The 14,152-nt window shown below is 39.4% G+C and overlaps 1 protein-coding gene across 1 annotated transcript in view; it reads right to left on the bottom strand.

Annotated features, from left to right (window-relative positions):
* LOC118002762 (circumsporozoite protein-like) overlaps positions 1-14,152 on the bottom strand; it is a 583,926-nt gene that overhangs the window by 327,733 nt on the left and 242,041 nt on the right. The window contains exon 3 of the mRNA XM_034993410.1: positions 120-188. Coding sequence (XP_034849301.1) covers positions 120-188 — 69 coding nt within the window. The remainder of the gene's footprint in view (positions 1-119; positions 189-14,152) is intronic.

Consider the following 14,152-nt stretch of genomic DNA (forward strand, 5'->3'; position numbering starts at 1 on the left):
AGATGAGAACAGGCAAGAGCCTGATCCCCTCCATGTTTGCCCAATGACAAAATAACTGTACGTTTAAGCGCACTTCAGGGAAAACAAGCACAACGAGATTCTTAAAAAGAGCATGTTACCTGATGTGGCTGTGAACTGGACCATCTGCTATAGGAAGGAGCACCCGAAGACTTGCTGGCCGAGGGTCTCTGAAAAAGGGAAGGGGGGAAAAAAAAAGATTTCATGTTGTCACACAAACTGAATTCACTTTCTATTTCTCTAAATGAATTATTTATTCAGTGTCTACAGTTCCAAAAATTAACACAATCTTAGACTGTCTCAATTTACTCTCTGTTTCATTTCTTTTAAAACACATTCTCCTCACCAAGTATAATAATATAAACACTAGAGCCAAAACATCTGGATCCAACTCAGTTTGGACTCCTTATTTGACCTGGTGCAAGTCATCCAAATTCTCTCTGTCTCAACTTTCTCTTCAATGAGACTAGAATAATAATTTTTATGTCATGGGATTCTTGTGGGGATCAAATATGATAATAGGTGTGAAGCATTTTGTACAGTAAGGTGCTATACACATATAAGCCTTAATTCAACAAGCAGAAAATAAGGCACATTATTTTAAGTTTCCATGTGAAACCAAACTGGTATATGAATATCCACATTAATAAATGAGGTCATTTGAATCAGTTATTCTTATTATAAAGAGATCGTTCATCTTGGGAAAGACCTGACCATACCATTGCTACCAGTTCTCTGGGATTGTAAAAATGCCACAAATTCACTGTAGTATAGCTCATCCACAGCCATTCTTAACACCATTTTTCTTGTCTGCTTCTACCACAGAGGCTCAAAAAAAAAAACCAAAAAACCTACATATGCACTGTCTCGGCATTCCCTCCCTCTACTCCTGGCCAATGAGACATAATGTAATTTCGGAGGGCCAGGAGGTGAGAGAGTTCTGCGAAACCCTTTGCTTTTCTGATAAAAGGGAAAAGATAAGGCTTGGGCCTTCACCACTACCTCTTCTTTCTAAATAGAGATACGCTACATGGAGCTAGAACAACCATTCTGTGAACATGAGGAAAAAAGGCCAAGAGAAGAGCAGAGAAACTAACCCTAATTGGTCTTCTTATGCAGTTTAACCACAGCTTCAGGCTGCTACTTTTGCCTAAACCCTCCTTGGTATATGACTATAATCCCATCTTCTATCCCTTGCAGAAACTTGTGGATACTTCATGGCAGAGGCATGAAGATGTGCAAGTGATTAGTATGTTTGGAGAATGATCAATAGACCGATCTAGTACTGCCAACTCCTATACTCCCCATCACTGCATTCCATCTGCCTTTCAGGACCCCTGTGTAATTCTGTGCTGGCCTTTGTTGTTCCTGACAGCTTTCCTGAATCTCTGCCACGGGGAGGTTGGCATGCTAGCTAAATGCTGTGTTCTGTCTGCTCAATTCAACTTCCCTCTTGCATTTGCCTGCCTGAGGAGGCAGGGTTGGGATCAGCTCTCCTGCCCCACTGAGGCTGATGGGATTGGACCCTATAGCACAGTGTGAGAAGCACTTCTGATTTCAACTTGGTTAAAGGGAGAACTACCAAGGAAGTAGCTAGAAATTAAGCTAAAAGCTTAATCATATTCCCTCAATGAGAAGCAGTAGCAATGAATTTCAAACGTATCAGACTTTACCAGCGCATGACCATGTACCTTCTCTAATGCCATTTTCCTAATTGTGAAATAAGGATAATTTAGATGGTCCCCATGCTCCCTCCTTATCCAGCCCCAAATCTATTCAATTAAATGATTCTATACTTTCAGAGTACATAAATTACTGATTATAGTGGCAACACTGAATTTCCATGGAAAGATTCGATTTCCATGGGAAGATTCGATTGCTTTCAATATTATGCATCTGAAATACCAAAAAAAAAAAAAAAAAAAACCCCACATCTGAAACCTCTGTTAACTAGAAAATGCTAGGAATCCAGAATAGTCCACCGCCTGAATTTTGTAGCAGATCCTGGCTTCCCTGCGTTTTCGGGAAGGGGCATCTGGCTACTTTTCTACCCCAATGATTTGGACTTCAGCAGAATCTCTTCAAGTCTCCTTAAGCCTTAAGCTTTTGGAATTCACTATCAGACTAATTTTTGAGACATCGTATGTGGAGAACGGAACTTATCATATTTTCAAGACACAATACAGGTTTCTAAAATTGTAGCCATAATTTTTATACTTATTATCAGGAAAATAAAGCTTTATGGTTTTTTTAATTGAGATATAACTGACTTATAACATGATATAAGTTTAAGGTATTAGACTTGATTTGATACATCTACCTATTGTAATACGGTTACCATCCTACTGTATATCATACATTTTATGTGAAATATGTATATTATATATAACATATATACTTCTTCTTTATCCACCCATCTGTTGACAGACCCTTAAGTTATTTCCATATCTTGGTTATTGTATATAAGCTGAAAGAAACATGAAGTGCAGATATCTCTTCGATATCCTGTTTTCCTTTTTTTTTTTTGTGGATATATATCCAGAAGTGGAATTACTAGATCATACAGTAGTTCTATTTTTTCATTTTTTGAGGCACCTTCATACTGTTTTCCATAGTGGCTGCACCAGTCCCACCAACAGTGTGCACAAGGGTGCCTTTTCCTCCACATCCTCACCAACACTTGTTTTCTCTGCTTGAAAGCTTTGGTTTTTTTAATCAAAATAAAATTACGGTAATCAAATTCAAGACATGAGCACTAACATTCAAAAAACATTTTAAAGAAAAGTGAGATGTGTGACCTGCAGCATCTGAACTAAATTATTAAGGAATCTTGAATTGGGAAGGAGAGAAAAACGGGCATCTGTGGATTTGAATGCAATAAAAACCCAATGTGAAAGGCACAGCTCTTTCTTCTTGAAAAGTGTCACAATACTGCCATGCCCACACTTGACTTGCTCCTAAAGGTCATACTGCACTTCAGTACTGACACAAGTATAATTAACTGTATAATGGTAATTGCAGCCTATTGTGATTCACACACTTCATGTCCTTTCTAGTGCTGGGGATAAATGTAAAAGGCCAGAGAAACAACAAAATAACTGGTCAACATTAATTACAGATTTTAAAGACATGACCATGTCCCGAATTGTAGCATAGCTTCCAATGGATGTGATTACATTCAAAAATCAGTTTCATAACACAAAACACAAAATCTGGGTGGGTTTCCTTGGTATCTTTTTGAATAAACTAGCCATAATGCATGCTTTGGATTTCAGCCTGGATGAAAATAAACTCACCTGACAAACCAGATAAGTAATTGATCATATCCTCATTCTCCCCCTCCTAGTGCCCTTAGCAACCAGTGGTTAATCAAACGGCAGTATCCAGATCAGAATAATGAGGCATGCTGGTTTAAAATGCAAAGTCTTTGACCCCAGGAATTTACAAATCTCTAGAAGTGGTATCCAGCAATTTGCATTTTTAAGAGGCTCTTCAAGTGATTCATATTTAGTCTTGGAAGCAAGAAAACATCCCAGAATACTCCCAGCACACACTTCTACTGCTACATGCATCCACTGAAGAACAAGGATGATGATGAGTAGAGGTATGAAGACCCAAGGACATTATTGATAGCAGTTTTCTCTAAACAGATAAAATGAACTCTCAAACTCCAGAGAAATACTTCTGGAAATTGTGGGAAGACGCTTGAGGAAAAAGAATCTGATTTTTAATCTACTGATATAGATTGAACCTTGGACCACCACAGCCCAATTAAATGGCTGGGTAAGGGTTGCAGTTTAGATACCCAACTCCCACCCTTGGAAAACCTTCCCTGAATACCAAGAACAGGCTACTATCCTGGTATGTTTCCAGCCCATCTACACTTACCTCTTAGCAAAAACTTCTATTATACCCTCTTGTAATTGCCTTCTAAATGCAGTTTCCTCTTGCAGACTGTACATTCTACAGGGTTATAGGGGAAGACGGGAGTGAGTTGGGGCTGGGTCTTATTTACTCATATAAATAGGCATGCTTGTTCTGGGGATATAGTAAGTGCTCAGTAAACATCAAACTAATTAATAGGTTCAGCAAACTTAATCCTATTCAAGTTTGGCAAGTACGAATAGGAGACTGTGACAATGAAACCAACATGCCTGAGGACAAATGCAGTAAAAACTGGTGGAATTCCAGAGCCCCAGTGGCTACTATAATGCCTTAGAAAGGGTAACACCATTGGCCCAGACTTCAGGATATTAGGGTAGGGAGTTCCCTAAGATGGCTTCATAGAAAATACCAACTGTTAAAATCAGTAGGGCAAGGAATCAGGGAAATGGCAGACACTGCATGGAGGTTGAGAGCATTGGTGAATGGGTACACGTGATTCCACATGAAATGTCTCCAGAAGGCTGTGAGGTAACTGCCAAAGAACTAGATGATCTACAAAAGCAGAGAGAAGCTCGAATCCAAAGAAATATTGAGGCAAAAATACATACCCTACTTTTCATCTTCTCTCTCTCCCTCCCCCAGGCTGTAAGGCTTGTGCAGATCCAGGTTACTTACATCAGAGAAGGGAGCTCAGGAGGAGGAGGGTGTAAAACATTTTCGTGACAAAAGCATGCAGAGTGTGCTGTTAAACAAAGGGGGGAAAAGTGCTATGCAGAAACCTGGAAGACGGACCAAATTCAATGGCAGTTCATAAGTGAGGAAGGCTGCCAGATGCTATAGCAAGCCTGCCAGCCAGCCAGCCGCTATACTTCGTCCACCACTGTCCTTTGCTTGGCCAGCTTCCTCCAAGTCTAATTGCTCATCAGCATAAGACAAGGAGCTTTGGGAACATGTACATTTTTCAGTAGCTGGAGTCTTTCCTGCATTAGGCCTTGAGCATATTTGAAGAATGAGAAATTAAGAACATAGCAATAAATAGTGTTAGGAAGTGCCAATTAGACATCTGCATTTAACATCGTAACACAAAACATCATTGACAAATACGATCCAGAAACCAACACGGGTTATTCAGACAGACTGAACTCTGGATGACAGACATGACTTTTGGGATTTTAATTTCAGATGGAAAACCATGTTTCCAACCCCAGTGAGATGAATCATGCAAGAAACAAGACCAAACAGCAGAGGACCTAGACAGCAGTAACACTTTTAATAAGTAAGGTATGGAGAGCTGACTCAAAAACCTTCCCAAGGCAAGAAACTTTGTAAAGATTAAGTGGTAAAGACTTTACCCACACGTACCTTAAAAAGGAGCTACCAAAAAAAAAAAAAAAAATTCACGAGTACACACACGAAGCAAGTTAAGAAAAGGAAGCTGATAAAGAATAAAGGGTATAGGGTGAAGTTCTGTAATCTCTTTAACAATTTTGCTATTGAAAGCATGATTTCAGGGGCACCTGGGTGGCTCAGTCGATTAAGCATCTGCCTTCAGCTCAGGTCATGATCTCGGAGTCCTGGGATGGAGCCCCACATCTGGCTCCCTGCTCCGCGGGGACGCTGCTTATCCCTCTCCCTCTCCCCACCTCCCACAAATAAATAAATAAAATCTTTAAAAAAAAAAGAAAGAAAGCATGATTTCCTCTTTATTGTTACAATACCCTGGAACACATATTCCAGTGTGTGCTGATACATGGATTCAGCATTTACGGAGGGCTTTGCTTGTGAGTGTCCTTGAGCCTCTCCCCTCCCCGTTCTCTGTCAACACAATCACAGATTAATTACCCTCATTTTAATAAGAAATTATCGAGCTCAGTTAGGGAATCCCAGAACTCCGGACCAAACCATCATACGAAGAAGTCCTATCACGTTCCTAATGCTACAGAGAATCCTCACAGTTGGTAGCTAAAAGCCGACCTAAATCTTTCCAGTTTCAATAAAAGCCCAGATCATGAAGGTATATGACAAGCCGCTCACATAATCTCCATCTCCTTTTAAGGCTCAGCATCCTTTGTCATTCTTTTCCCAATTAAATTAACCAGTGCTGCTTAAACTTTCTCTGTGTGCCCTCGTTTCTAGCCCTTCTTCAGTCATTTCACTGCCCTTCTCTGGGCCACCTCCAAAATCTCCACGCTCCTCCTTCTGGAGTTGTGAAATCTGAAATTGGATGAGTTACTACTCATTGTGTCCTCATTCCATTACAAAAATGCAAAAGAAATCTAAGCTAGCCTCAAAGCAAAAAAACAAAAGGAAGAAAATCCCAACACAATTCCAAGTACTAAAGATGGACTTAGTAACTATAGCCGATAGGCTTTGCCTCTCGATCTTATTTTCCAGTGAATGGAAGGAGAAATAAAGGAATCTTGTTTAAGGAGACCTAACCAAGTCTTTGTGTTGTGCTTACAAAAAGCAGATGTAGAGTAATAGAGCCTCCATCTGTCTCTATGCGTTAAAATAGCATATATATTTATTGAAATCAAAATGGTGCACCCAGGGCTTTTCTTTGCTAGTTCTCTGGCCCTCACTGCACTTGAACTTTGTAAGCATTTTGTTGCAAAGCACTCTGCCACCAACAGGGGTTGCAGAGATGGGTGAGATTCTCCTCAGAAGGGCTTTCTTCTCTCCTTGTCCTCCCACCCTGCCCCAAAGAACCACATGCAAGCCTGCCCCTGTCACTCCTTATTCTTTACCCTCTTGTAAATTCTTCACAGCTCCTATCACTATCTGAAATTCTTTTGTCCATGTACTTATTTTGTTGTACATTGTTCATGTTCCTCACTAGAATGTCAGTACCAGGAAAACCAGCTTTCTTTTTTTTTAAACACTTTTTTTTTTTAACCACCACTGTACTATCATGCACATATAGTATATACCAGCTGAATGATTAAATGAAGGAAGGAAGGAGGAAACTCAGTTCTTACCCTCAAAGACTACAGTCCAGTGAGGGAGATTAACACATACACAACTCTATTGCAAGAAGTGCTGCTCCCTCCACCACCTATGCGGGCTGGGCGGGCATGTACTGCATGGGGCAACCATTCACAACACACACAAAAATCCCATGTTGGTATATTACAGCACTTTTCCAGCAGACACAGTAAAATGCCTTGCTGTAATAAAATTGGTACGTTAGGATCATTTCTCAAAAAGCAGAAGTAAACTATCTTATGGAACATACCTTATTCTCATTTATACAAAGCTGCTCTATAAGCTAACAATGGTCTTACATGGGTAGAGCTGATTTTAGGCCCAATTCCCTGGCCTTAGGCTTTGAGTATCCTGGACCAGGGGCAGGGAGTCGGGGCATAAGCGGTTCCTTCACCAACAGATGCTGTTTTAAAGAACCAGAATATGGTCTCCAGGCTCCAAGATGGCCTCCAAAGACCCTGCTTCCTGATATTCATTCCACTTTGTAGTCCCCTCCACAATGTACCAGGGGTGGTATGCTTGACCAATGGAATATAGTAGTAACAAGGATATGTCACTTTTTAGGTTAGCTTATAATCTTGGGAATGGTTTATCACTTTTGGATTCTGTAGGTCCAAGCCATGTCACTAGAGAAACCTGTCATGAGCCACCTTATGAAGAGTCCCAAATGGTGAGAAATTGAAAGCTCTTGCAAACAGCTACATGAGTGAACTTGAAAGTTGATCCTTCAGCCCCAGCCAAGTCTTCAGAGATTGCAACTCTGGCTAACAGCTTAAGTGCAACTTTAAGAGAGACCCTGACAGAGAACTGCCAGCCAACCTGTTCACTTACTCCCAACCCTCAGAAACTGTGCAAGATAATCAAGGTTTGCTGTTAAGCTGCTAAATTTGGGGGTAATTTGTTCTGCAGCCATGCATTAACTAATTCACATTATTAGCAGAAAAATTATTCAGCTCTTACCATGATACAAGTAAAAGTCTGTAGAAAGCATACAGTATTCTGTGAATCATACCTACCGGAGGGGAAGACATCATACTACTGAATTACAAAACAAAAAAGTTTCAGGATTTTTTCCTCCTTTAGGTCTTTAAAAAAGAAAAAGTCCCTGAATTTTCACATTGTTATTTAACATGTCTCGCAGTCACTTTCTTCAAGGAGACAGAGAACTGTAAGTCCCTGAAGACACAAGCACAAGGTAACCTCCAGCTCCCTTCCTGCATAGGACTAAAAACAGCGAACAGGATGTTCAGTAAATAAATGATAAGCTTCCTGTTATCATGCAGCTTTCTCTGTAACTCAACTTGATCTTGCTATATCTTACAACAAAGAACTGATTCACTTTTGCTACTGGGCTCAATCTGCCACTCCACATCTCAGAGAAACAGAAATCCTCCTCTATAGCAGCTGCCTAACAGGGCAGGGGAGGGTATTCTGCTTTCAAGGTAGTAAGGGGAGGGGAGGGGAGGCTCCCACAGACCACAAAGAAAGATTGAGTTGATTCAGTGTTCCTCCATCTGTGTTATATAGAAACTGGACCCATAGTTGGGGTCCAGAAACTGGTTCTCTGGTCAGTTTTGGGAAATGCTACATTTCCCAAATGATTCAACCCAGGGGTCAGCAAATTTTTCTGTAGTGGACCATAGAGTAAATATTTTGGGCTTTGTGGGCCATACTCTTTCACAACTACTCAATTCTGCCATGTGGCATGAAAGCAGCCATAGAGAATACAGTACAATGAGTGAATGTGGCTGTATTCCAATAAAATTTGCAAAGATGGGCTTGGTTCAGATTTGGCCCACGGGCTAGAGTTTTTATAGTGTTCTTGTTCCTCACTGGAATGTTTAAGTACCAGGAAAGCAGGAAGGTTAACACAGAGGACACTGTTCAAACCTCTCTCTTGGAGAATTACTGGACATTCTGGCACATAAGAGGCATTGAGAATTTCTGCTCCAAAGACCCATCCATGGATCAAACTTGTCCCAACATTACTTGCCAAAAAAATTTATTTATTTATTTATTTACTTACTTACTTACTTACTTAACTTACTTTCTTATTTCTTGCTTACTTGCTGTACCTCTCTCCTCCTTTTTTCTCTCACTCAACTTACTTACCAAGTATTTATTAACATCTCGGGGATCTAGTCTTCCACAGTACCTCCCTGAGGAAATAACGAGTCACCTAAATTGCCATGTATAGCAATCAGAGTGAACAATCTGATTCTAACTCTTCAGAAAATTGGTTTAGAACTTAGAGGGTCAGCGAACGTCTTAGGCAATACCTTGACTTTCAAACATAGGATAGTCCCAAAGATAGAAATTTTAAAAAGTACCTGGGTTTTGTGTGTGTGTGTGTGTGTGCACGCATTTTGTGGAAAATTGATTGGCTAACTGCTTCCCACATTTTCCTGTGTCTTCTACCTCCCCTCATCCCTATCCTAGAAGTGATTGTCCCCCTTTGGGAACTTGTGGTATGAAAACCATCTATTAGGAAGTTATGGACTAGGTCATTACCTCCAAAAAAATGTCATGTCACTAACATATCTGAAACTTAGAACTCAAAGTTAATTTCACTGGCCAAATTAGCAAATTAATGATTTTCTGTCAAAGTCTCTTAGAAACTTATAAAACACACACAGTGGTATCAGGGATTGGCAGAGTTCTTTTAAACAAAAGAAACCTTGAATTTCCTCATTAGTAGCCTGTGATTATTGGTGATTATTGGCCAAACAGACCAATCCTGGAAAAATATAAGCATGCACCGCACCAGGGTGTGAATAGCAGGAGACAGGGATCATTGGACGACATCTTGGAGGCTGTCTGCCACATAAACTAGATGGAAAGAAATCGGGCAAACAGATTTTTTCCCTCCTCCTGGAACTGATAGTAATTATAAGGCATTAACCAAGTCATTTCTGCTCATCTATAAACTGGGGAGGTTGAACTAAAGTCAAACTTGCTGTGAAAATGTGAATGTATCAATATTCATATATTACTTTAAATATTTTCAATGCATATTCATATTAGTGGTGCCACATAGTGGAAATGTTAAGTGGGAAGGATCTGGTCACAAGCTGGCTAGAATCCCATTTCCCATAATGGCGCTACCCCTAACCTGGAACTCCAACCCAGTATTTTTCCCTCAAAGCTATGAGAAACCTCAGGACAGTCACACTCCCCTGAGCATAGCTACCATCAATGCACTATAATCCACAAGGCTTTTCAAAAACTTGGACTTTTCAAAGCCTGAGGAGGGGGTGGTGGTTGCTAAATCTTAAGAGTGGTTTATTCAACTGTCCATCAGATTAGAGCTTGCTCTGTCTGTCTCCCAGACTTTCCTTCATCACAGGGAGACATGTAACTCTCAGAAGTTTCCCCTATAAAAACATAGCCCAGGACACTACACAGTCCTCCATTCTTATCCTGGGATTTCCTCTTACCTCTTCATCTCATCACAAAACAGTGGGAAGACCAAGTTCTCCTCTGCACACATAGCACCAGATGCCACCTCAGCTGCAGTGATCCTCCCAACCATGGGCGCCGGGGAAAAGGCTCTGAACTAGCCATTTAGCTGTGGCTAAGCAAGGGGAGCATGGCCACACTGTCGTAATGAACCAAATTTGTCCTCCATGCTAATTACCACGTACAAAACACTCCTGGCATGCACACCTTCCGGGATGAGCGTGTTTACAAGTGGAAAACTTTGGAAGTCTTTGCTCTGTGACTGAATGGACTAGGTCAGAGAGAACGCTTTTCTGACTCTTCCTGACAAGTCCTCATGTGGCTGATCCTCCTTGTGGGCATAAAAGACAAAGAGAAGTAGAAAAATGTACTTTGGTTTTCCTCTGCCAGGAAACTACAGATTTCATAATTCTTAAAGTAAGGAATAACTGTAAAATTTAAAACTTTATGAAGAAATAATCATATCCCATCAAAATACTCATGAGTAAACTGGGGGTGAGGTTAATCCCTCCAAATACAGCCCTCTATTTGGAAGAATTTTGTTGCCATCTACATTATTTGAAACTTTTTTAAAAACAGGGAGGAAGAAGGTGAGGTGAAGAATTAAGCCTAATTTTAAGAGAATGAGATTTAGGGCCCACACAGGTAAAAGCACTCACAAGCATTAAATCACAAAAAAATTAACTGCCCAATGTGACATGTATTTAAGTGGAGTAAATTCCAAGAAATTGTGGAAAGGCTGCCCTCTTCAGACACACTATTTTTTCTTAAGTTGCTATAGGTTTTTCTATATAAGTTTCTCTATAAGGGAAAACGGAATATAGGGTAAAATATTTAAGTCTGAGCTTTATTCTAATAAATAAATGTCAAACAAGGACATGAAAAAAAAATGTTATTGAGTGCCTAGTTTGCCTGTCTGAAATTGCCTGGAATATATATCTTATAAGTATTCCACATAGCCCTTGAAGCATGTAAGCAAGCTTCAGAATCCTAAGCGGTAATTAATTAATGGAGCTGTCTGTGGCTGAAATGTTTACCTCGGCTGTCACGTATCTAAGTGCATTCAGAATAACCACCTGAAGTCACAATAATTGGCTTTCATGTCATTAGAATTTTTAATAGCCGTGATGAACTCTACTCTTATTCCACAAAAAACCCTTGTTTTCGGTTTTATTCCTGTAATTCTGAACCACCTGAAATGACAATTAAGAAGAGTCCTGTCATAATGGTAGGTATTGTGCATAGCTGGGACCCTGGGAAGGCACGAATTCTACTGTCAGCAGAGTTTCCTTAGAATACCCCACAGACAGGTACTAGCAAGAGGCAAGTGGAAAATTTCATTTGAAATACAACTTGTTTCTCTACATGTCCTGACCTGGGCTTCCCCGCACCCCCAACCAAGATTTACTTTTTCAGTGACCAAATACAAAGTATAAGTCTAATATAATGAGATGGCTTTCAAGAACCACACTCAAAAACCAATTTCAATTCTTTACAGTCAGTCCATAACAAATTAGAGAAAAAAAAATTACCAACAAATCATAAAATACTCCCATTGTATCATCTTCTGCAAGAAGGACAGGAAGAAATTTAGTTTGCAAGGTGGCCTCTTTTGTTTCATAACAACAATGAAAAGAGAGGGTACATAATATACTCAATTACGTAGAGGTCATTGGAGAGAGAACCTCTACACATTGTTTTTGAGAAACAGTTGTTGATAAAAATCAAATTGGAGTCTGCAGGAAAATGGTGTGTGGGGCAATGATAACTACCGACTTACATAATATGTGACATATGTAATATATGTGTGCTTTTTTTGCATAGGGACGTAAATACAGAACAAACTTGTTCATAATGTGAGGTGATCAGGCTGAAAGGAAGTGCGTGCCAGCATGTTTCTCCTCTGCCTTTTAATATTCAGTTTCATGTATAATTGATAGACGACCATTTTTATGATGGTTAAAATAAGAGTAAATAAATTATGAGGATTTCAAATATCATCCATTTGCCAGGAAGACTCAGTTTTCTTTGAATGGACATTAAACAATCACAATTCTGAAGGCATTTCTAGAGACCAGCAATGTCTTTGGCTTCTTATGCTCCCAAGTTTTACTCAGGTTCAAAACTAAGATTGGTAGACAACTAGATCTCAAATATGACCCATGCTTTATATTTATGCAGAGCTGAAATTCACAGCATTTGGGCTGAAGATATAATACCAAATGCTGAACTCAGATTATACTTGTATGCAGGATAAAATGAGAAAATGCGAAACAGAACTAACAGAAGACACTTCCTACTCTAGAGCAAGACCTTGAGGTGAATATAAGTTAATCCAGCGCACCATAACTTCCAGATTTTCAAATATAGACCTATTTGTTTACATAATTAAAATTCTATAAAATTATGTTTTGAACATATATCCAACTATAGATGCTATATATATACACATATATAAACTTATACATTTGCACAGTACATATATATAATATAAACGTATCATGGATAATCTATATTGTGTATTATAAATATAAATATGTTCATATGCAGTATTTATAGTTTTGTATTTATTTTATTTGTTATAAATGTATGAAGATATTTACTAGTGTGTACAATAAGTATTATATACAATACATAAGTATATAACATATTATATATCACACTGTATAACATTATATATTACATATTTAGCATAATTTATATATTACATATTAAATATATCACACACCATATGCACATAATATTTCCTATTACATAATATGCTATATAATATTATATATACTATAGATAATGTTACTGCATAAATGTATATACAAAACCATAGACACTGAATGTAATTTGAAATCTGAGAGATTTTCAAGGGTACTCTTGACTGTATGCAATTTTGAACTTCCACAAGGACTTTGGAATGAGAACCCTTTCATAAGAGGAGACACCACTGTATCTATTCTCAGTAGAGCACTCCACAAGCCATCCAGCTCCTGTAGACATAAACACATCTTTAATACCGAGCTCAGGAACTCCTTCACACAACTTCAAATCAAAGTCAATTTGTTTTTTGATTTGGTATCAGCGACATCAGCCTTGGTCTACCGAGAATTTTAAACAGAACCTTATGGTATAAACACCGATTAAACCCCTGACTATTACACCTCTGTTGTAAGGCACAGTGAAAGAAACCCCAAGTTACCTGGGAGATGTGAAAAGGAGAATTCGTGGCCAGTTTGGGGACGAGACTGTTCGATGGGCAGGTAATGTATGTCACCACTGGACCACCCAGCCTCCCCAGGTCTCCGTGCTTTGATTAGCAAATGTTATGAGGCACCAGATTACCCTTAAGGCATCAGTACAATCACTGTAAAAGGCTCTTGAAAGCCCGTCTTCCCTCGCATGCACATTAAATAAGCTAGCATGCACGCCGATTTCCCCTCACAGACAAACCATTACCAGCCACCGTTACCATGGCACAGACACACGCCAGGGAAAAGCCCCGCGCACAGAAGGGTCGTTTTTGTGATTAACTGGTAGAATCAAAAGGAGAAAAAAATAATAGAGCCAGAACTCAAGCCATGCATAGCCATGTGTCCCACGTGAACAAAACATTCATAAGAAACAAACAGAGCATGGAGCCAATACGGCAAACTTCAGACATGAGCATGTTTTTATAAATAATCACTTACAAAACTGTGGGAGAAAAGCAAAAGATACCCAGTGTGCATTCTCCAGTGCTTTGCCGTATATCACGGCTTCATTAGTGGCAAGACAGAGGCTGCTCTTTCTCGGGGAAACCCCATAGGTTTACCAT

This window comes from Mirounga leonina, unplaced genomic scaffold (genome assembly GCF_011800145.1).
Source record: "Mirounga leonina isolate KUSES-001 unplaced genomic scaffold, KU_Mleo_1.0 Mir_115, whole genome shotgun sequence".
NCBI classification, from domain to species: Eukaryota; Metazoa; Chordata; class Mammalia; order Carnivora; family Phocidae; genus Mirounga; species Mirounga leonina.